The sequence below is a fragment of the Oncorhynchus mykiss genome, chromosome 5 (assembly GCF_057628025.1).
Source record: "Oncorhynchus mykiss isolate SJ-2025 chromosome 5, ASM5762802v1, whole genome shotgun sequence".
Classification (NCBI taxonomy): Eukaryota; Metazoa; Chordata; class Actinopteri; order Salmoniformes; family Salmonidae; genus Oncorhynchus; species Oncorhynchus mykiss.
In genome coordinates, this window is record NC_143026.1 from 83100207 (window position 1) to 83125238 (window position 25032).

At 44.4% G+C, this 25032-nt stretch overlaps 1 protein-coding gene and 1 long non-coding RNA gene across 4 annotated transcripts in view; one reads left to right on the forward strand and one right to left on the reverse strand.

The window, feature by feature from the left end:
• LOC110524668 (desmoplakin-B) overlaps positions 1–16212 on the forward strand; it is a 39666-nt gene extending 23454 nt beyond the window's left edge. Inside the window, exons 21-24 of one of the 3 annotated variants that reach the window (XM_021604515.3) lie at positions 255–353; positions 8325–10151; positions 11235–11432; positions 11559–16212. In XM_021604515.3, the coding sequence (XP_021460190.3) occupies positions 255–353; positions 8325–10151; positions 11235–11432; positions 11559–14798 (5364 nt within the window). In that variant the 3' untranslated portion in view covers positions 14799–16212. The remainder of the gene's footprint in view (positions 1–254; positions 354–8324; positions 10152–11234; positions 11433–11558) is intronic. The other 2 variants (XM_021604516.3, XM_021604517.3) reach the window with 2 other exon arrangements.
• Positions 16213–23073: 6861 nt separating this feature from the next.
• Positions 23074–24907, reverse strand: LOC149983601 (uncharacterized). The gene is made up of 6 exons (XR_016496419.1): positions 24863–24907; positions 24526–24570; positions 24379–24440; positions 24039–24091; positions 23892–23937; positions 23074–23678 (listed from the first exon to the last, which is right to left on the reverse strand). It is a non-coding gene; the product is annotated as an uncharacterized LOC149983601 (long non-coding RNA).
• Positions 24908–25032: the final 125 nt, after the last annotated feature.

Consider the following 25032-nt stretch of genomic DNA (forward strand, 5'->3'; position numbering starts at 1 on the left):
GCATACACTACATGTACATCTGTTACTGAGTGCCTTCAGTGTCAAGGTGAATCTAGCCTCATACATACAAACTCTGCTTTACCCCGGGTTAGAAACCCAGTAAACAGGTAGAACTGTGTCCCTAGTCTGGTGTATTCGGTGCCCAGTATGTTAACAATGTTACCACTGAGTTGATTGAGTGTTTAGGTGACTTTGTGTTACTGAGTAGTTTGTATGTTTCCGTTATTAACTGTGTGCTGTATGCCCTCTCCCAGGCTACTCTACTGCAGACCCGTTACATCGAGCTGCTCACTCTGTCTGGTGACTACTACAAATACCTGGGAGAACTACACAAGAACATGGAAGAGCTCAAGGTACTGAGAGGAACCACACTGACCGCCTGTAGAATCAATCTGTTCAGCTGTTTTTACAACGATGAGCTTTTAGACCTTCTGCATTATAATTTCATTTATTTTCCATGTTTTAATGAATACATTGGAAATCTTATTCTGTCTTAAAACTGGTAAATCTAACATTGCATTATTATTATATTAAATCTAAAATATTAGTTCTGTACTAAGGCATCTAAAGTGATACTATTTTGGTTGCATATGCTCCTTAATATTTTGCTGTGCAACCTGCATGTAATAATAATGTTGTAATGATTGAAAACGGATCGTTTTTAGCCCAAACAGTTCCAAAGATTAATTAATTTACCCAAGTATACCTCCCCCACCCAAAAACATGCAGAAAGTGTCAAAAATGTAACAGGAGGCCATTACCACTTCAGGAATAATAACTTTTTTAGGCCTTGCTAATGAATTGAAGTTTAAATTATTATTACATTCTAAAATATGTGAGAATGTGGACATCACCTGACTAAATAGATTGGATGCATGGCAGTTTTTCTGTAGACTATGTGGCCGACGCAGGTACACATAATAAAACCATGAATAGCGGTAGCATTAATCTCACCATTGCTGTTTTTATCATGAGAAAGTGACCAAAAAAACAGGTAATTTTTTTAACGGAAGGATTTGTATGGAAAGCCAAGTTGAAGCCAACATTAGATGTTGTTGTCCTCATAATAACCACACCTGGTTTTACCTCAGCGGAGTACTGCAACACCCTTCAATTGAAGTGGCGGGAAACGAACGAAAGTGGCCACATCTCTCACAAAAACTCATCAAAAATACAATTACAGATAATTATAAGGGAGCAAGAGAATTTATAAATTGGCTACAATAATTACAATAACTTTTCAAGCACCAAATTGAGGAAATGTCAGTTTTTCAAGGTAATCCTATTCTAGTACTTCAATTTCTGAACTCTAAATTCAAGTTCAAGTAGGCTACTTCAAGCCTCTTGTATTGTTTACAATTGCAGGTCAAAATGCATTTGTCATGTTATTTCATGACCAGATCATATTGTGAATAAGCCCACTAGGCTATGTAATTTGTTGTCATTATATCCAGAATAATTAATAGGAATAGCTTTGGGTGTTGCACAATAGTCTATCCTACACAATTGTGCACAGTAAACTCAGGGGCACAAAAACATATGCAACCATGAACTCAATACCTTGATGCTTTCTCTGTTAAATCAAAGGAGACCCTGCTGTAAATCAAACGGACAACAACAGATGGTCAACATCAATTCACTAGGGATATTAGATCCAACGTGGATCCAGGCACAACTGTCTTCCCTGGCATAACAAATGAGAACTAAATATTCAAACACTTTTTTCCAGCACTTGCCTGCACTATCAAAACAGCTGTTCGTCACTTAACAGACACCAAATGTGCATCCAACAAGTATTATGCATAATTATTGAAGAACCACATTTATAACAGTATTGATTTAGGTGTTAAGTATCAAGGTAAGGCGACTCTTTCGGTTAGAAGAATTTGATTTTGCAATGCATACATTATTTTAGTGGCCCATAAACTGTTTTCACCCTGTAACATAAGGACACAAAATGTTATGTAGTTACACTGCATTTCTGAGATCTCTATACAAAAACATAAGAATCCTGGCTCTAGCTGTCGTACAAGGTTCAAGTTCAATGTCTAATTGAGCTGATTAATGCTTAATATATTGCATACAGCTGAAGTCAGAAGTCTACATACACCTTAACCAAATACATTTAAACTCAGTTTTTCACAATTCCTGACATTTGAATCCTAATAAGAATTCCCTGTTTTAGGTCAGTTAGGATCACCACTTTATTTTAAGAATGTGAAATGTCAGGATAATATTAGAGAGCGATTTTATTTCAGCTTTTATTTCTTTCATCACATTCCCAGCGGGTCAGAAGTTTACATACATTCAATTAGTATTTGGTAGCTTTGCCTTTAAATTGTTTAACTTGGGTCAAACATTTCAGGTAGCCTTCCACAAGCTTCCCACAATAAGTTGGGTGAATTTTGGCCCATTCCTCCTGACAGAGCTGGTGTAACTCAGTCAGGTTTGTAGGCCTCCTTGCTCGCACACGCTTTTTCAGTTCTGCCCACAAATTTTCTATAGGATTCAGGTCAGGGCTTTGTGATGGTCACTCCAATATACCTTGACTTTGTTGTCCTTAAGCCATTTTGCCACAACTTTGGAAGTATGCTTGGGGTCATTGTCCATTTGGAAGACCCATTTGCGACCAAGCTTTAACTTCCTGACTGATGTCTTGAGATGTTGCTTCAATATATCCACATAATTTTCCCTCATCATGATGCCATCTATTTTGTGAAGTGCACCAGTCCCTCCTGCAGCAAAGCACCCCCACAACATGATGCTGCCACCCCGTGCTTCACGGTTGGGATGGTGTCCTTCGGCTTGCAAGTCTCCCCCTATTCCCTCCAAACATAACAATGGTCATTACGGCCAAACAGTTCTATTTTTGTTTTATCAGACCAGAGGACATTTCTCCAAAAAGTATGATCTTTGTACCCATGTGCTTTGCTGGGGTGGCAGGTATCCTAGTGGTTAGAGCGTTGGACTAGTAACAGGAAGGTTGCAAGATCGAATCCCCGAGCTGACAAGGTAAAAATCTGTCGTTCTGCCCCTGAACAAGGCAGTTAACCCACTGTTCCTAGGCCGTCATTGAAAATGAGAATTTGTTCTTAACTGACTTGCCTAGTTAAATAAAGGTTAAAAAATTATGTGCAATTGCAAACCGTAGCCCAGCTTTTTTATGGCGGTTTTGGAGCAGTGGCTTCTTCCTTGTGGAGCGGCCTTTCAGGTTATGTCGGTATACGTCTCGTTTTACTGTGGATATACAGTGGGGCAAAAAGGTATTTAGTCAGCCACCAATTGTGCAAGTTCTCCCACTTAAAAAGATGAGGCCTGTACTTTTCATCATAGGTACACTTCAACTATGACAGACAAAATTAGGGAAAAAATCCAGAAAATCACATTGTAGGATTTTTAATGAATTTATTTGCAAATTATGGTGGAAAATAAGTATTTGGTCACCTACAAACAAGCAGGATTTCTGGCTCTCACAGACCTGTAACTTGTTACCTGTATTAACGGCACCTGTTTGAACTTGTTATCAGTATAAAAGCCACCTGTCCACAACCTCAAACAGTCACACTCCAAATTCCACAATGGCCAAGACCAAAGAGCTGTCAAAGGACACCAGAAACAAAGTAACAAAGCCTACCATCAGTAACACACTACGCCGCCAGGGACTCAAATCCTGCAGTGCCAGACGTGTCCCCCTGCTTAAGCCAGTACATGTCCAGGCCCATCTGAAGTTTGCTAGAGAGCATTTGGATGATCCAGAAGAAGATTGGGAGAATGTCATATGGTCAGATGAAACCAAAATAGAACCTTTTGGTAAAACCTCAACTCACGAGGCCTCCCGGGTGGCGCAGTGGTTATGGCCCCACGATGTCAAGCAAAGAGGCACTGAGTTTGAAGGTAGGCCTTGAAATACATCCACAGGTACACCTCCAATTGACTCAAATCATGTAATTTAGCCTATCAGAAGCTTCTAAATCCATGACATCGTTTTCTGGAATTTTGCAAGCTGTTTAAAGGCAAAGTCAACTTAGTGTATGTAAACTTCTGACCCACTGGAGTTGTGAATGAAGGGAAATAATCTTGTCTGTAAACAATTGTTGGAAAAATTACTTGTGTCATGCATAAAGTAGATGTCCTAACTGACTTCCCAAAACTATAGTTTGTTAAGAAGAAATTTGTGGAGTGGTTGAAAAACAAGTTTTAATGACTCCAGCCTAAGTGTATTTAAACTTCCGACTTCAACTGTAACGACAACTTACACTGCCATAAATGCAAGGACAGAAAAGTAAATGTTTTATGTCACATGATTTTGGACAAATCTGTCAAGACACCAACTATGATAAAGGTTTAAATCAACTCGTATATTTTCTTGAATATAGCTATGAAATACCCCCATATATCTTAATATAATGACAGAAAAAAAAATTGGCATGTTATTATCAATAACTTATCAACAGCTGTAACAAGTCGTCCATTGTAGGAAATCCTCACTGATGCCCTAGTTTATAGAAACACCAAAGTACACAAAAAAATACACATTTCTTATATTTGTCCCAGACCTCAGACTTAGAACATCCAATTTTGTTATTTTCAGATTAAAAAGTGTTATTTAGATAGCGAAAACCTGAATTTTTTTTTTTTAAATCCTAAACCTGGAAAAACAAAACCAAGATAATGGGTGGCATGGATGAGAGCATTTGGCCAGTAACCAAAAGGTTGCTGGTTTGAATCCCCAAACCAACTAGGTGAAAACTCTGTCAATGTGCCCTTGAGCAAGGCACTTAACCCTAATTGTTCCTTTGTCGCTCTGGATAAGAGCGTCTAATAAATGACTAAAATGTATATTTGGGACAAAATGGAATTAGACAAATAATAACACCGATTTTATAATGCCCTAAAAACTGCAGTGCATTCGGAAAGTATTCAGACCCCTTGACTTTTTCCACATTTTCTTACGTTACAGCCTTGTTCTAAAATGTATTAAATAGTTTTTTCCTCCCTCATCAATCTACATACAATACTCCATAATGACAAAACAAAAACATGTTTTAATTTTTTTGCTAATTTATATTTTTCTTATCACATTTACATAAGTATTCAGACCCTTTACTCAGTACTTTGTTGAAGCACCTTTGTCAGTGATTACAGCCTCGAGTCTTCTTGGGTATGACGCTACAAACTTGGCACACCTGTATTTGGGGAGTTTCTCCCATTCTTCTCTACAGGTCCTCTCAAGCTCTGTCAGGTTGGATGGGGAGCGTCGCTGCACAGCTGTTTTCAGGTCTCCAGAGATGTTAGATCGGGTTCAGGTTCTGGCTGGGCCACTCAAGGACATTCAGAGACTTGTCCCAAAGCCACTTCTGTGCTGTTTTGGCTGTGTGCTTAGGGTCATTGTTCTGTTAGAAAGTGAACCTTCGCCCCAGTCTCAAGTCCTGAATGATCTTGAGCATGTTTTCATCAATGATCTCTTTACTTTGCTCCGTTCATCTTTTCCTCGATCCTGACTAGTCTCTCAGTCTCTACCGCTGAAAACATTCACACAGCATGATGCTGCCACCACCATGCTTCACCGTAGGGATGGTGCCAGGTTTCCTCCAGACGTGACGCTTGGCATTCAAGCCAAATATTCCGAGACCAGATAATCTTGTTCCTCATGGTCTGAGTCCTTTAGGTGCCTTCTGAAAACTCCAAGCGGGCTGTCATGTGAATTTTACTAAAGAGTGGCTTCTGTCTGGACACGTAACCATAAAGGCCTGATTGTTGGAGTGCTGCAGAGATGGTTGTCCTTCTGGAAGTTTATCCCATCTCCAGAGGAATTCTGGAGCTCTGTCAGAGTGACCATCAGGTTTTTAGTCACCTCCCCTCCCTGGCTCTTCTCCCCCGATTTGTCAGTTTGGCCGGGTGGCCAGCTCTAGGAAGTGTCTTGGTGGTTCCAAACCTCTTCCATTTAAGAATGATGGAGGCCACTGTTCTTGGGGACCTTCAATGCTGCAGACATAGTTTTGGTACCCTTCCCCAGATCTGTACCTCAACACAATCCTGTCTCTGAGCTCTACGGACAATTCCTTCGACCTCATGGCTTGGTTTTTGCTCTGACATGCTGTCAACTGTGGGATCAGATATAGACAGGTGTGTGTGTACCTTTCCAAATCATCTCAATCAATTGAATTAACCACAGGTGGACTCCAATCAAGTTGTAGAACTATCTGAAGGATGATCAATGGAAAGAGAATGCAGCTGAGATTAATTTTGAGTCTCATAACAAAGGTTCAGAATACGTATTTCTGTTTTTCATTATGGGGTATTGTGCGTAGATTGATGAAGAAAAACTCTTTAATACATTTTAGAATAAGGCTGTAACGTTACAAAATGTGGAAAAAGTCAAAGGGTCTGAATACTTTCTGAATGCACTATATGTAGAAAGCTTAATATTCTACAAATGACTTAGAAATACCGGTCATTAAAATTACAATCAACTTTTTTGCTTTTCATAATAAACAAATGCATTTACAGGGTTACCTATTCGTTTCTCAATCGATTAGATAAATCCTATTTTCTCATGCTCCTAAATTTAATGGTGTGCTCCAAACTTATTTAAGTTGGGAATAGGGCTGTTATGGTGATCGTATTACCTCCACACCAGCGGTCACAAGCCATGACATCGGTCAAATTCCATGTGACTGTTTAGTCACGGTAGTTAGGCTTCTCCAAGCTCTGATGCTGCTCATGGTCATTAGTAGCCTACCAAACTTGGTAACTGCCGGGTACTCAACACTCTATTGTCCCTCTAATCACTCTGACATCAATGCAAATGTAATCGAAAATCGAAGCAAACACTTCATCAGAGCCTATGAGCTCATGTTGCACAACATTTCTATAGGCTATGATTTCATGAAAAATACAGAGTGATGGCCTCTTAAAAAGAGGAGGATCCCATCAGCGTTCAATAGGCTAGGCCTACTATATGTATTTCTCAACTTTCCTAATATTAAGCACATTGCTTCTCTTTACAACAGGAGTATAGCCTACCTGGCTGGCATGAAAATGAACCATGGGAAAAGTGTCCTCCATTCACTATTGAAGTGCATATATGACATTTATTTTTTCCCCTTTCCCTGATTTGAGACAGGTACATGATAATGGTCCATTCTAAATCAACAAATTTCACACCTATATTATTTAGTATATGTAAAGACCAGATTAAATCAAGAATAGGCTGACATTGTCACCCATCAGACTGATTTGTGAATGATGCCCAGCTTGTGTGAGGTAAGGCCAGAAACGCATACCTTTTTTTGATACTTTTTCAAATCATAGTCACACACCTCATGTCCATAGGCCTATATGTTTTGAAATGGTTTGTATCAACACTAAAGTGGCCAAATAATTTCTATAAATTCAGTACATTAAATAGGCTCTACACCTGTTGTAAAGCCAAACTTGCATACATACGAGACGCGTGAGTTTGAAGTTTGGGGAAGATAATTTTCACCATGAGAATGCACCTTTATAATAAAAGTATTACATGCAATCATCACATTTGTGGTCACTTTTGAAAATGGTGTTTTCCTTAGTAATGGAACATTTGCACTTACAGCCTACTGCTGTAGGAGGATTGCTGCGCTTATAATGTGAAGAAATAGCCTCATAGTTTATCAACATTTTAAGATAAAAGTTCTGACCTGTTGCGTCAGCCACACTGCATTATGTTTTTTTGATGCTAATGGTTGTATTCATTTGGGATCTACCTCATCCCACAACTGTCCCAGACTATGTTTGGAATATTTATTTCTCGCACAGAATAGAATGGGTCAAGTTTCGTTCATCTTGTTGGTTGATCCAATATCTTTAATATGCCGCAAAAGGCATGAATTGTTTTAGGGGGCATTACGGTTACACAAAGTGATGCCGCTGGGAAATTCTAGGCATTATCAAGTGCTTGTCAGATTGTGAATGAGAGACTGATGAAGTGTGTACAGCCTGCAAAAAAACAACTAAGCAGAGCTCATGCCTTTTCATGCAACTTTTTTTCATTAGTTACATCATGCAGTCTTAGAATGTATTAAAATTCAAAACATTTAGCCCAATGTTTGGATCACAACTACAGTTACATAAATAACTCTAAATTAAGCATGTCTGATGTGCTTATGTTAATATATTGGTCAATTAATGTGAGACTGGAAGTTACAGCATTTGCTTGACAATCACCAGCAGACTAAATTTCATGCACCAGTGCTACCAATGTTTTTTTATTTTTATTAAGAGCCTTGCATGTACTTCCTCCACTCTACCCCGAATACCCCGAATCCTTCCTTCTCCTCCTCTAGATGCGTAACACCAGGATTGACCTGTTGGAGGAGGAGCTACGGCTCCTCAAAGAGGATATCGGGTACCGCAACACTAAGAACAGTTCTCTGGAGGAGGCGTTAGCTCGCTACCGGCTGGAGCTGTCCCAGTCGCAGGAGCAGCTCCACTCTGTGGAGGAGGTGAAGAGGAGCAAGGCCCTGCAGTGCAGCGTCACCCAGGACTCCCTGGCTTCCACCCACAGCCAACTGAAGGATCTGCAGGAGCAGGTGGCCCGCCTCACATCCCTCATCGAGGAGGAGAAGAGGAAGAGGATGCGGGCGGAGGAACACTACCGGGAGCAGCAGGAGGAGCACGAGCAGGTGCTGAGGAGGAGGCAGAAGGAGCTGGAGGAGGCCAACTGGGCAAAGCTGGAGGTGGAGAAGAGCGTTGGTGACCGGGATAGGGAGGCGGAGAGGCTACGGAGGCAGCTGGAGGAGGAGGAGCGACGCTGCAAGGACCTGGAGCAGGAGCTGTCTAAGGTAAGGAGCCAGTGCAGTGTGGAGATCAGTAACCTAAAGCTCAGCTACGAGTCCCAGATCACCTTCTGCAGGACAGACATCCAGCACCTGTCTGCCCAGAGGGAGGAGGTGGACCAGGGCATCAGACTGCAGTGTGACAAGCTAGAGGCCGAGAGGAGAGACCAGGAGGACCAGCTCAGGAGGCTAAAGGTGTGTCTGAGCCAAGCCGAAGAGCAGAGGAGGAGGGCCGAGGAGGAGGCGCTTGCTCAGAGATCTGTGGTCACAGAGGAGGTGCGGAGGAGGAGGGAGCTGGAGGCTCAGGTGGAGATGTTAGTTAGGGAGAGAGGGGCGGATAGTAATCAGTATAGAGAGGAGGTGTCAGAGCTCACAAAGGCCCTGCAGGAGAGGAGCGGCCAGCAGGTTCACCTCACACACAGCCTGGAGGAGGAGCAGAGGAGGAGGAGAGCCCTGGAGGAGGAGAAGATCAGTCTTGAACTGCTCCTGGGGGAGATTCAGGCCAAGCAGGCCTCCTACTCCCAGGCTGTCACCCGGCTGAGAGAAGTGGAGGAAGAGCTGGTTAGCATCCGTACAGAGTTTAAGAAGGAGAATGGTGAGAAGAACAAGGCAGAGCAGAGTGTAACCAGGTTACAGGGACATGTCAGGGAGCTGCAGGCCACGGCTGATAGGCTAGAGGGGGAGGCGGAGGCCCTGAGGAGAACCAACCAGGAGGAGGTGACCAAGAGGAGACACGTGGAGACAGAGCTCCAGAAAACCACCCACACCTTGCGGGAGTACACCAGCACCATCGCCACCCTACGCCGGAGCCAGGAGGAGGCCCAAACCACGGTGAGGAGGGGAGAGGAGGAGCACAGGAAGCTCCAAGTGGAGCTGGAGAGTAGGTTGAAGGAGTTCAAGGCTTCCACTGAGCGCCTGACGTCCCTGAGCTCAGAGCTGAAGTCTCTCCAACAACAGCTCCTCCAAGAGCAGGCTAAAGTCCGCGAGGCAAACATGCGCAATGAAACACTCTACAAGACCATCGAGGAAAAGAGCCTGGCACTCAACGAGAGCTCTGTAGAAAGGGAGAGACTCCAGACCCTGACCCAGACACTGACCAAGGAGCGACTGCGGCTCGAGGAGGAGCTGAGGGGAGTGAAGCACGAGAGAGAGGAGTTGCTGATAACCAGGCAGGGGGCTGATGACGAGCTGGTGTCCCAGAACACTGCTCTGGAGCTGCAGCTAAAGAGCAGCTTGAGAAGCAGTGTGGAGACCCAGATCCTCGTGGCAGAGCTCTCTTCAGAGAGGGAGAAACTCAGGATGGAGATAGATCAAGTCCAGAGGCAGGCCATGGAGGTACTTGTCTTGGACCTTTAGAGGTTCATGTCGGACTGTTCTGTGTTTCTCTAAATCAAACTATACTCCTTCAGTAAGTCTTAGTGGAATAGGCTTTAGGCTGGCTGTGGACAAGGCTTTCTCTTGCATGCTGAAATACCTCCTGTTGATACCTGTAATTGTTCTTTGTTTAGTTTTTTACTCTAATTAGATTGTGAAACACATACAAGTTATTCTTCTGTGATGGAATTTGCAATCGTTAGATTTAAAAAAATATCATGCAAACGCAATCTCTGTTTCCCCTTCTGCCTTCTCTCACAAAACTGTTGTCCCACCCAGAACTATACTCTTAGAAAAAAAGGTGTTATCTAGAACCTAAAATAGTTCTTCGGCCCCATTTGAAGAACCCTTTTTGATTCCATGTTGAACCTTTTTGGGTTCCATATAGGACCCTTTTCACAGTCGGTTCTACATGGAACCAAAAAGGGTTCTCCCTGTAACCAAAGGGGGTTTTCCTATGGGGACAGCCAAATAACACTTTTTTTTCCCCTAAGAGTCTTCTGTGATTGACTAATCAGCATGCTTTTTTGCCATTGCTTGTTTTGACTAAAATGATCCACAGTGTCTTCATCACTGGTCCTGTGGTGTCTGTGTCTCTCTAGTGTCATCCTCAAGTCCTTGTCTAGTCTTGAAGTCCCTTTGTCTAGTCTAGATATCAGTCCTAGTCTACTGTGTCTGCCTATTTCCTTTGTGCATTCTAGAAACCTACAATGTACAAATGTGCTGTTAATTGCACTCACTCTTAATTGTGTGAATTGTGTTGATGTATCCATGTTGAGGTTTAACTGGTAATCTCTTTACTCTTATCATTTTAATTGACAAATGATAAATGCGCATTGTTTATGTGTGGGTAAGTTATTGGAGCTGTGTCGTGTTTCTTCAATAACAAAGCATGCTGTCACATGTCATTTATATTGTAAATGCCAAATCAAAATATTTTGACATTTTAAAACAAAATAATTCATTATAATTGCCCCTTCCTCTGTCTCTCTCCTCCACCCCTATCTCCTCTCTCCCTCCCCATCAACCCCTCTTCCCATCCAGACCTCCTCTCTGATCCAGTCCACCAAGACCCAGTACAGTGAGATGGTGGTGGAGAGAGATGCTCTTCTGCTAAAGCTGAAACAGACAGACCAGGACAGGGCCATGTCCCAGAAGCTGGAGGAAGAACTAAATCGCATCAAACTCTCTCTGGAGTCCGAGTTACGCCTCAAACTGCGTCTGCAGGAGGAGAACGAGAAGGTGTGTATTATTGTTTTCACTTTTGCCGCCTAGAAGCAACTTTATATATTTATTTAAAATTTGTCAAATAAAATTAATTCATCCATCCATTCCTTTATCCATTCCTTCATACATTCATCCATTCAGGTCAAGAATGACTTCCTGTACTGGAAGGGCCAGTACGAGTCCAAGGAGGGTGCGGTGAGGCAGTTCGACTCCGTGAAGGAGAAACTGGAGCGGGAGAGGAGTTCTCTTGAGACTGAGATTGAGCGGCTGATGAGAGAGCTGAGGGAGGGGGAGGACAGGTATAAGAGCAGGCTGCTGATCACGCAGACCCAGCTCTCTGAATTGACCTCTGTCAGAGACACCCTGGAGGCAGATTTGAGGAAACTCAGGGAGCAGCATAACGCCTGCGCCAAACACACCCAGACGGACGAGAACGGGAAGAAAGACCTGGACCCCGCCACACTGATTTTCGACAGTGTCCGTAAGACAGTGACAGCCAAGCAGCTGCTAGACTGCGGGGTCATCGACAAGTCAACCTATGGCCAGTTGTTGAAGGGTCAGAAGACTGTCCGTGAGGTATCTGTGGACATAAAACTGAATCTGAAAGGGACCGGCATCATCGCTGGTGTTGCTGGAAACTGTCAGGATAAAATGACACTCACAGAGGCCAAGAGAGCCAACATCCTCTCTGAAGAAAGTGCCACCATGCTGCTGGAGGCACAAGCTGCCACAGGCCACATAGTGGATCCCAGAGCCAACGAGAAGATGTCGGTGGAGGAGGCAATTAAGAGAGGAGTGGTAGATGAGGAGGCTAGAGAGAGGTTGCTGGCTGCAGAGGCTGCCTGTCTGGGGTACCGCGACCCCAATACTACCAAGCCCCTGTCAGCAGGCCAGGCTATGAGGAAGGGCCTGATCGATAGAGACACAGCTCTACGGATGCTGCAAGCCCAGGAGTCTGTTGGGGGCATCATAGACCCTGTCCTCAGTGTCTTCCTCCCTAAAGATGCAGCTATGGACCGGGACCTGATTGACGAGGACCTGTACAGGGCCTTAAACCAACGACCTGAGTGTTACCTGGACCCAGACACCCAGATGGGAACCAGCTACGTCTCCCTAAAGAGGAGATGCAAGTCCGAACCCACCACTGGTCTCCTGCTCCTCCCTGCCCCAGAGAAGCCCATGACGGTGAAGGGTCTCAGGGGAGAGGTGTCTATCAAGGATCTGATGGATGCTAACCTCTTGGAGAAATCGGACATGGACCAACTGAAGGATGGAAAACTGACCAGCCAGGACATCGAGGACCGGTTGAGGTCGTACCTCCGAGGCTCCACCTGCATCGCAGGGGTCTATGACGAGGCCAACCACAAGACCCTATCCATTTACCAGGCCATGAAGGAAGGGTTACTGAGGCCTGGCACAACCCTGGAGCTCCTCGAAGCCCAGGCTGCCTCGGGATTCATGATCGATCCCATCAACAACCTCTGTCTGACCGTGGCCGATGCCTACAAGAGCGGCCTGGCTGGGCCGGAGTTCAAAGACAAACTCTTGTCTGCAGAGAGGGCCGTCACCGGGTACAAAGACCCAGGCACGGACAAGATCATCTCCTTGTTCCAAGCCATAGAGAAGGGGCTGATGGAGAAGGGACATGGGATCCGTCTACTAGAGGCTCAGATTGCCAGCGGTGGCATCATCGACCCCAGGCACAGCCACCGCATCGAGGTGGAGACTGCCTATAAAAAGGGCTACTTCGGCAAGGAGATGAACCAGATCCTGACAGACGAAGCGGACGTCTCCAAGGGCTTTTTCGATCCCAACAACCAGGACAACCTGACTTATCTCCAGCTAAAGAAACGCTGCATCATAGACCAGAAAACTGGCCTGGTTCTCCTGCCCATCAAGGACAAGAAGGAGCCTCCACAGACAACGACGCAGAAGAATACTCTGAGGAAGAGGAGGGTGGTGATCGTAGACCCAGACACCAATAAGGAGATGAGTGTGAAGGAAGCATACGACAAAGGGCTCATCGACTACGAGACCTTCCTGGAGCTGTCGCAGCAGGAGTGTGAGTGGGAGGAGATTACGATCACAGCCCAGGATGGATCCTCGCGATTGGTCATCATCGACAGGAAGACTGAGATCCAGTATGACATCAGAGAGCTGCTAGAGAAGAAGGTGATTGACCAATCAGTGTACGACCAGTACCAATCCCAGAAAATCACTCTCGCACAGTTTGCTAAAATCATCACCAGCAAGACCAACTCCACCAGATCCTCCTCCTCAACATCCTCATCCAAAGCCAGAGCATCAGCAACATCAGCATCCTCCCTGTCTTCATCAACCACCACCTCTCAGCGGATCACTTCCAACAAGGCTGAGAAGACGAGCTCCATCATTGGTGGCTCCACCACTGGCAGCTCCACCATAAATGGCTCCAGCATTGGCAGCTCCTCTGGTGGCTCCTTTGGCAGTTCCACCACCTCCAGAACCACCACCATCAGCTCCTCTACCCAGCCTGATGGCCCTCCTTCCCACAGCTCCCTGAAGAACATCGCTAGCATCTCAGTCTCCCTGGCTGGCCCTGCTGAAGCTGTGGTCTTGGATGGGGAGCGAAGCCCTGTGGGTGCCATCTTTGATATGGAGGCCCTAGAGAAGATCTCCATCTCTGAGGCCCACAAACGTGGCCTGGTGGACAGCATCTCTGCCCAGAGACTACTGGAGGCCCAGGCTTGCACAGGAGGCATTGTAAACCCTTCCGATGGCAGGCGCCTGTCCATCCAGGAGGCCTCCCGCCAGGGGATCATCGAGAATGACATGGCTACCAGGCTAAAGCCCGCCCAGAAGGCCTACATTGGATTTGAAGACGTCAAGTGTAAACGCAAGATGTCTGCCGCCGAGGCCATGAAGGAGAAGTGGCTTCCATACGAGGCGGGCCACCGCTTCCTGGAGTTCCAGTTTGTCACTGGAGGCCTGTACGACCCAGAGCTGGGCTGCAGGAGAACCATCGAGGAAGCTCTCAAAGTGGGCTGGCTGGATGGGAGGGCAGCCCAGAAGCTCCAGGACATGAGGCACCACGCCAAGAACCTAACCTGTCCCAAGACAAAGCTGAAGATCTCTTATAAAGAAGCATTGGATAACTGCTTGTTGGAGGAGAATACGGGAGTCAAGATGCTCCAAGCTGCCTCCACCTCCTCCAGAGGGATCAGTAGTCCGTACAACTTCTCTTCGGCTCCCGGGTCCACCTCGGGCTCCAGGACCGGGTCAAGGACGGGCTCGCGGAGAGGCAGCGTGGACCTGGGGTCGCCTAGCTCCTCCAGCCGATACAACGTCATAAGCAGCTCCACCTACAGCCGCACCTCCTTCAGTTCTAGCTCCATTTCATAGGGAAAAGAGGAAAAATTCATTAATTCATTAACTTAGTTGTCTTAATCTTTGCATACTTTTAGTTTTTACATATTACCTTTTGCTTTACTTATGAAAGTTAAACCTACTTATTGGTCAGTTAGAAATGTGCCTGTCCTAGATAAAGAGGTACCATCACATGTTGTTTGTTCTGTTTAAAGTGGTAAAAAATGGATAAGAATTGAAGTAAAATTTTAAGTAAAACTTTATGTATACTGAACAAAAATATAAAACGCAACATGGAACAATTTCAAAGATTTTACTGAGTTACAGTATATATAAGGAAATCAGTCAATTTAAATAAATAAATTAGGTCATAATCTATGTATTTCACATGACTGGGCAAGGGTGCAGCCATGGGTGGGCCTTGGAGGTCATAGGCCCACCCACTTGGCAGCCATGCGCACCCACTGGGGAGCCAGGGCATGCCAATCACAGTTATTTTTTTCCCCACAAAAGGGCTTTGTTACAGATAGAAATAGTCCTTAGCAACCCCCCACACACACACCCCTCAGACAATCCCGCAGGTCAAGAAGCCGGATGTGGAGGTCTTGGGCTGGTGTAGTTACACGTGGTCTGCACTTGTGAAGCCGGTTGGACGTACTGCCAAATTCTCTAAAAATGACATTGGATGTAGCTTATTGTAGAGAAATTAAAATTAAATTCTCTGGCAACAGCTCTGGTGGACAATCCCGCAGTAAGCATGCCAATTGCACACTCCTTCAAAACTTGAGACATCTGTGGCATTGTGTTGTGTGACAAAACTGCACATTTAAAAGGGGCCTTTTATGGTCCCCAGCACAAGGTGCACCTATGTAATGATCATGCTGTTTAATCAGCTTCTTGATATGCCACACCTGTCAGGTAGATGGATTATCTTGGTAAAGGAGAAATGCTCACTAACAGGGATGCAAACAAATGTGTGCACAGAATGAGATAAATAATATTTTTGTGTGCAAGGAGCATTTCTGGGATTATTTATTTCATCTCATGAAATATGGGACCAACACTTTACATATTACGTTTATATTTTTGTTCAGTGTAAATTGGCTTTGTTCTCTCAGACAGCATGATACGGCCACTTCGTTGTCAGACATTATTTTTCCAAACTCTATAGTACTGCAGTTTAAATTTTATTCATTTTGGTGACAATAATTAAATGTAATGAATGTATAAAAGGTTGGATGGGAGAGGGTTAGTGTCTTATGTGTGTTTTGAAGAACATTAATAGGTGTTATGTTTACTTTGAATTTGGAAGTACAGTAGTGTTTCTTGCATGGGATGTGAGGTGTCATAACATTGCTTAGTGTTTATACTGTTAGTGTAATATGGGGCTGTCTTTTAACACATGGTAACAATTTTTCTATTTCTCCAAATAAAATGTTACATCATTGCACTTGTGTGTCTGGTCAATAAGATTGTGATGATTTTGGTACGAATACATGAAAATACCACACTAAGCCAAAGATATGAGCATCATGACATGTATTCATAGTCATAAATATTGTGTGAAATAAACACAGAACTTGTTAATGATCGTTTAGAATACGTGTCAAACTCATTCCATGGAGGGTCGAGTGTCTGCAGATTTTCGCTCCTCCCTTGTACTTGATTGATGAATTAAGGTCACTGAATTCAAAGGAAAAAACAAAAACCAGCAGACATTAGGCCTTCCATGGAATGAGTTTGACACCCCTGGTTTAGACTGCCAGATGGCTCTCACATAAAACCTAAATGTTCTTGGTCAGAGAGTGTTTTCAAAATCATGTTCAGAGAATAAATAACAGTCAAATAATGAATTGTATAAATCGTCCAATTTTCAACTATACAAGTCTGTCAAACTTGAATTTCTGAATTCAACTCACTAGATTCAAGTGAGTTGGACTCAGACATTGGATTGCAGTAGACCAGGTATTCCCAAACGGGTACACGCAATGCTGTCAGGGGTACGCCAAATAAAAATGTGATTCACATTTAATTATTATTTAAAATTGTAAACATTTTTTCTTCACATTTTCAAACAGCCCATTTATATTTCCCAACGGAGCTCTACATTTGGGTGAGGTTTTTTTCTCACCTGAGTAGCCTCGTTTCACTGCCAAAAATAAAATTAAAACACCACAAAGTCAAATACAGGTAGCCTAGCCATCCAATCACATTAACTGTTACTCTCTCGTGGGAATTCCACTAACTATGTAGCCAAACGTACAGTGGCTTGTGAAAGTATTCAACCCCCTTGGTATTTTTCCTATTTTGTTGCCTTACAACCTGGAATTAAAATGGATTTTTGGGGGGTTTGTATCATTTGATTTACACAACATGCCTACCACTTTGAAGATGCGAAATATTTTTTTGTGTGAAACAAACAAGAAATAACACCGAAAAAACAGAAAACTTGACCGTGCATAACTATTCACCCCCCCCCCCCCCCCCCCCGCCCCCTCCCCCCCAAAAAAGTCAATACTTTGTAGAGCCACCTTTTGCAGCAATTACAGCTGCAAGTCTCTTGGGGTATGTCTCTATAAGCTTGGCACATCTAGCCACTGGGATTTTAGACATTTCAAGGCAAAACTGCTCCTTCAAGTTGGAATGTGTTCCGCTGGTGTACGGCAATCTTTAAGTCATTCCACAGATTCTCAATTGGAGATAAGAGATTTAAATGTTTCCCCTTAAACCACTTGAGTGTTGCTTTAGCAGTATGCTTAGGGTCATTGTCCTGCTAGAAGGTGAATCTCCGTCCCAGTCCCAAATCTCTGGAAGACTGAAGCAAGTTTCCTTCAAGAATTTCCCTGTATCTAGCGCCACCATCGTTCCTTCAATTCTGACCAGTTTCCCAGACCCTGCTGATGAAAAACATGGGATGGTATTCTCGGAGTGATGACAGGTGTTGGGTTTGCGCCAGACATAGCATTTTCTTTGATGGCCAAAAAGCTACATTTTAGTCTCATCTGACCAGAGTACCTTCTTCCATATGTTTGGGGAGTCTCCTACATGCCTTTTGGTGAACCCAAAACATGTTTGCTTATGTTTTTCTTTAGTTAAGCAATGGCTTTTTTTCTGGCCACTCTTTCGTAAAGCTCAGCTCTGTGGAGTGTACGGCTTAAAGTGGTCCTATGGACAGATACTCTAATCTCCGCTGTGGAGCTTTGCAGCTCTTTCGGGGTTATCTTTGGTCTCTTTGTTGCCTCTGATTAATGCCCTCCTTGCCTAGTCCGTGAGTTTTGGTGAGCGGCCCTCTCTTAGCAGGTTTGTTGTGGTGCCATATTATTTCCATTTTTAATAATGGATTTAATGGTGCTCTGTGGGATGTTCAAAGTTTCTGATATTTTTTATAACCCAACCCTGAGCTGTACTTCTCCACAACTTTGTCCCTGACCTGTTTGGAGAGCTCCTTGGTCTTCATGGTGCCACTTGCTTGGTGGTGCCCCTTGCTTATTGGTTTTGCAGACTCTGGGACCTTTCTGAACAGGTGTATATATACACTGAGATTATGTGACACTTAGATTGCACACAGGTGGACTTTATTTAATTAATTATGTGACTTCTAGGTAATTGGTTGCCACAGATCTTATTTAGGGGCTTCATAGCCCACCTTTTTTTGTCCATCTGAGGTGTGCGCAAGGCACACGTTGAATACAAACACACACGTTTGCACCAGGCCCACTCTGAATACAAAGACACACGTTTGCACCAGGAACACTGAATACAAACACACACGTTTGCACCAGGCCCATGTTGAATACAAACACACACGTTTGCACCAGGCACATGTTGAATACAAACACACACGTTTGCACCAGGCCCACTCTGAATACAAACACACACGTTTGCACCAGGCCCACTCTGAATACAAACACACACGTTTGCACCAGGCACATGTTGAATACAAACACACACGTTTTCACCAGGCCCACTCTGACTACAAACACACACATTTGCACCAGGCCCACTCTGAATACAAACACACACACGTTTGCACCAGGCCCACTCTGAATACAAACACACACGTTTGCACCAGGCCCACTCTGAATACAAACACACACGTTTGCACCAGGCACATGTTGAATACAAACACACACGTTTGCACCAGGCCCACTCTGAATACAAACACACACGTTTGCACCAGGCCCACTCTGAATACAAACACACACGTTTGCACCAGGCACATGTTGAATACAAACACACACGTTTTCACCAGGCCCACTCTGAATACAAACACACACACATTTGCACCAGGCCCACTCTGAATACAAACACACACACGTTTGCACCAGGCCCACTCTGAATACAAACACACACGTTTGCACCAGGCCCACTCTGAATACAAACACAAACGTTTGCACTAGGCACACTCTGAATACAAACACACACGTTTGCCCCAGGCCCACTCTGAATACAAACACACACGTTTGCACCAGGCCCACTCTGAATACAAACACACACGTTTGCACCAGGCCCACTCTGAATACAAACACAAACATTTGCACCAGGCACACTCTGAATACAAACACACACGTTTGCCCCAGGCCCACTCTGAATACAAACACACACGTTTGCACCAGGCCCACTCTGAATACAAACACACACGTTTGCACCAGGCCCACTCTGAATACAAACACACACGTTTGCACCAGGCCCACTCTGAATACAAACACACACGTTTGCACCAGGCACACGTTGAATACAAACACACGCGTTTGCACCAGGCCCACTCTGAATACAAACACACACGTTTGCACCAGGCACACTCTGAATACAAACACACACGTTTGCACCAGGCCCACTCTGAATACAAACACACACGTTTGCACCAGGCACATGTTGAATACAAACACACACGTTTGCACCAGACACGTTGAATACAAACACACACGTTTGCACCAGGCCCACTCTGAATACAAACACACACGTTTGCACCAGGCACATGTTGAATACAAACACACACGTTTGCACCAGGCACATGTTGAATACAAACACACACGTTTGCACCAGGCCCACTCTGAATACAAACACACACGTTTGCACCAGGCCCATGTTGAATACAAACACACACGTTTGCACCAGGCACACGTTGAATACAAACACACACGTTTGCACCAGGCCCACTCTGAATACAAACACACACGTTTGCACCAGGCCCACTCTGAATACAAACACACACGTTTGCACCAGGCCCACTCTGAATACAAACACACACGTTTGCACCAGGCCCACTCTGAATACAAACACACACGTTTGCACCAGGCCCACTCTGAATACAAACACACACGTTTGCACCAGGCCCACTCTGAATACAAACACACACGTTTGCACCAGGCCCACTCTGAATACAAACACACACGTTTGCACCAGGCCCACTCTGAATACAAACACACACGTTTGCACCAGGCACACGTTGAATACAAACACACACGTTTGCACCAGGCACACGTTGAATACAAACACACACGTTTGCACCAGGCCCACTCTGAATACAAACACACACGTTTGCACCAGGCACACGTTGAATACAAACACACACGTTTGCACCAGGCCCACTCTGAATACAAACACACACGTTTGCACCAGGCCCACTCTGAATACAAACACACACGTTTGCACCAGGCCCATGTTGAATACAAACACACACGTTTGCACCAGGCACACGTTGAATACAAACACACACGTTTGCACCAGGAACACTGAATACAAACACACACGTTTGCACCAGGCACACGTTGAATACAAACACACACGTTTGCACCAGGAACACTGAATACAAACACACACGTTTGCACCAGGCCCACTCTGAATACAAACACACACGTTTGCACCAGGCCCACTCTGAATACAAACACACACGTTTGCACCAGGCCCACTCTGAATACAAACACACACGTTTGCACCAGGCACACGTTGAATACAAACACACACGTTTGCACCAGGAACACTGAATACAAACACACACGTTTGCACCAGGCCCACTCTGAATACAAACACACACGTTTGCACCAGGCCCACTCTGAATACAAACACACACGTTTGCACCAGGCCCACTCTGAATACAAACACACACGTTTGCACCAGGCCCACTCTGAATACAAACACACACGTTTGCACCAGGCCCACTCTGAATACAAACACACATGTTTGCACCAGGCCCACTCTGAATACAAACACACACGTTTGCACCAGGCCCACTCTGAATACAAACACACACGTTTGCACCAGGCCCACTCTGAATACAAACACACACGTTTGCACCAGGCACACGTTGAATACAAACACACACGTTTGCACCAGGCACACGTTGAATACAAACACACACGTTTGCACCAGGCACACGTTGAATACAAACACACACGTTTGCACCAGGAACACTCTGAATACAAACACACACGTTTGCACCAGGCCCACTCTGAATACAAACACACACGTTTGCACCAGGCCCACTCTGAATACAAACACACACGTTTGCACCAGGCCCACTCTGAATACAAACACACACGTTTGCACCAGGCCCACTCTGAATACAAACACACACGTTTGCACCAGGCCCACTCTGAATACAAACACACACGTTTGCACCAGGCCCACTCTGAATACAAACACACACGTTTGCACCAGGCCCACTCTGAATACAAACACACACGTTTGCACCAGGCCCACTCTGAATACAAACACACACGTTTGCACCAGGCCCACTCTGAATACAAACACACACGTTTGCACCAGGCCCACTCTGAATACAAACACACACGTTTGCACCAGGCCCACTCTGAATACAAACACACACGTTTGCACCAGGCCCACTCTGAATACAAACACACACGTTTGCACCAGGCACACGTTGAATACAAACACACACGTTTGCACCAGGCCCACTCTGAATACAAACACACACGTTTGCACCAGGCCCATGTTGAATACAAACACACACGTTTGCACCAGGCCCATGTTGAATACAAACACACACGTTTGCACCAGGCCCACTCTGAATACAAACACACACGTTTGCACCAGGCCCACTCTGAATACAAACACACACGTTTGCACCAGGCCCACTCTGAATACAAACACACACGTTTGCACCAGGCCCACTCTGAATACAAACACACACGTTTGCACCAGGCACACGTTGAATACAAACACACACGTTTGCACCAGGCCCACTCTGAATACAAACACACACGTTTGCACCAGGCCCATGTTGAATACAAACACACACGTTTGCACCAGGCCCACTCTGAATACAAACACACACGTTTGCACCAGGCCCACTCTGAATACAAACACACACGTTTGCACCAGGCCCACTCTGAATACAAACACACACGTTTGCACCAGGCCCACTCTGAATACAAACACACACGTTTGCACCAGGCACATGTTGAATACAAACACACACGTTTGCACCAGGCCCACTCTGAATACAAACACACACGTTTGCACCAGGCCCACTCTGAATACAAACACACACGTTTGCACCAGGCCCACTCTGAATACAAACACACACGTTTTCACCAGGCACACGTTGAATACAAACACACACGTTTGCACCAGGCACATGTTGAATACAAACACACACGTTTGCACCAGGCACATGTTGAATACAAACACACACGTTTGCACCAGGCCCACTCTGAATACAAACACACACGTTTGCACCAGGCCCACTCTGAATACAAACACACACGTTTGCACCAGGCCCACTCTGAATACAAACACACACGTTTGCACCAGGCCCATGTTGAATACAAACACACACGTTTGCACCAGGCCCACTCTGAATACAAACACACACGTTTGCACCAGGCCCACTCTGAATACAAACACACACGTTTGCACCAGGCCCACTCTGACTACAAACACACACGTTTGCACCAGGCACATGTTGAATACAAACACACACGTTTGCACCAGGCCCACTCTGAATACAAACACACACGTTTGCACCAGGCCCACTCTGAATACAAACACACACGTTTGCACCAGGCCCACTCTGAATACAAACACACACGTTTGCACCAGGCCCATGTTGAATACAAACACACACGTTTGCACCAGGCCCACTCTGAATACAAACACACACGTTTGCACCAGGCCCATGTTGAATACAAACACACACGTTTGCACCAGGCCCATGTTGAATACAAACACACACGTTTGCACCAGGCCCACTCTGAATACAAACACACACGTTTGCACCAGGCCCACTCTGAATACAAACACACACGTTTGCACCAGGCCCACTCTGAATACAAACACACACGTTTGCACCAGGCCCACTCTGAATACAAACACACACGTTTGCACCAGGCCCACTCTGAATACAAACACACACGTTTGCACCAGGCACATGTTGAATACAAACACACACGTTTGCACCAGGCCCACTCTGAATACAAACACACACGTTTGCACCAGGCACATGTTGAATACAAACATATTTCATTTTTGAAGATCATAAGAAATATTATATAAAGTACCAGCAGGTGAGTTGTAACACTTTTCACTTCATGCTTCGTCATCTTCACTGAACAACATAACACAATTAACAATTGAAAGAATTAACAAAGCAGACAAAAACAAGGTTTGACCACTCCTCAAAAATGGCTTCACTCCTGCTCCTCAAAAAAGGCAAAGACAGTCATTTTCTTGTTGTCAACTGCCTCCACATAGAACATCTTATCGCTCTGGAAATGGAACATGAATGGTTCCCTGAGGATAATATTTTCCTCTTCATCCAGGCCATCATACAACCATAGTTCTTTAAGGGTTGTAATGCGGTCTTCCCCGTCCATCCCAATTACACTATGGAGGGAAACGGTGTTTGCACCACCTTGCTGCCTCTAGGGTGTCCCTTAGAAGAACATCTGCTTCCTTGAAGAAAAAGGAAGAATAAATATTAAGAGTAGTGCCTCATTGGGTGATCAAGACAAATTACACCCCACTTTCACAATTCTACCATGCAAACAAAAGACACTATTATGAAAGGGGTTTTCAGTGATATCTATAGCTACTCAACAAGTCATCACAACTATTATATCTTGCCATACCTCAAGCCTTCAGCATTACACACAGTAGACTACATACCCAGTTCACAGCTCCCAGTTCACATTCATTTTGTTTTCAGTATCGTCTAGAAAGGAAACAGATTGTGATCATTAAGTAATGTAAGGGAACCTCTAGGGATGTGTGTACAAGAATGCACCTTACTTTAGCTAATAGCCTATACAGTACCTGATCCTACACAGCTGGATGCTGATGTGACATGCTGTGACTTCTACATCATCCTGAAATATATTGGAGAGTGGCGGGGTTTAAGTCTTTAAACATTGGTTTAAGACTATACCATTCATCATATGAGAGGGGGGGTTAAGACTATACCATTCATCATATAACACCTACCTGTAGTGTGTTTTGTTTTCACTCGTTTTTTAAAATCTTTTTAACCTCTTCAGACCTTAGTGAGTGAATGACATACATTCAAAATGAAAATATATTGAAGTCAGTCTGGCTACAGTGAAACAAGTGATTTTAAGGGTGGAAATGAAAGGTTTTTATAATGTTCAATACTTACGGCATGGGAAAGTTCTGCAGGAGAACTAGACACCACCATCGCCTAATTTGCTGCATGTTTTCCTTTGAAAAAGAAAATCACACAATCGGATGGGGATCCCAAAAAAACATATCCACTAGTGATGAGAATTTCATAATTTATACATACCTCAGTGAAATCACACTGTGCTTCCATTGCAATGGACAGAGCGTACTGTAAGTTAAGAGTAGGTTAAATTGGATCGTTACGACAACAACAATAATGGTAATAGTAAATATTAATAATAACAAGTTGTCACATCAGAATCCAGCTCTCCAGGAGATTGATATATGAATTGTGTAAAAACTGTAGGAAATAGGTCCCAAAAAGTGTGAAGAGTAATAAACAAGGAAAGGTATGAGCAATAACAATAGTGTGCTTTGCATGTTGCAAGCACAGAAATGATAACTTTTCATATGTTATAACAGAAAATAGGATTAATATAACATACTGAATAGCATCTTACCATCACAACAAACACCCCACAGTTGTTTGAGAAACCTTGCTTTGGTAGATCCTGTGGTGTGAACAACGTACAAGTTTCAATACAGGAATGACAATCAAATGGTACAGTTCAGTGGAATCATTTAGAGGAATATCCAACCTGAACATCATCCACACCAAAAAAATGTTTCT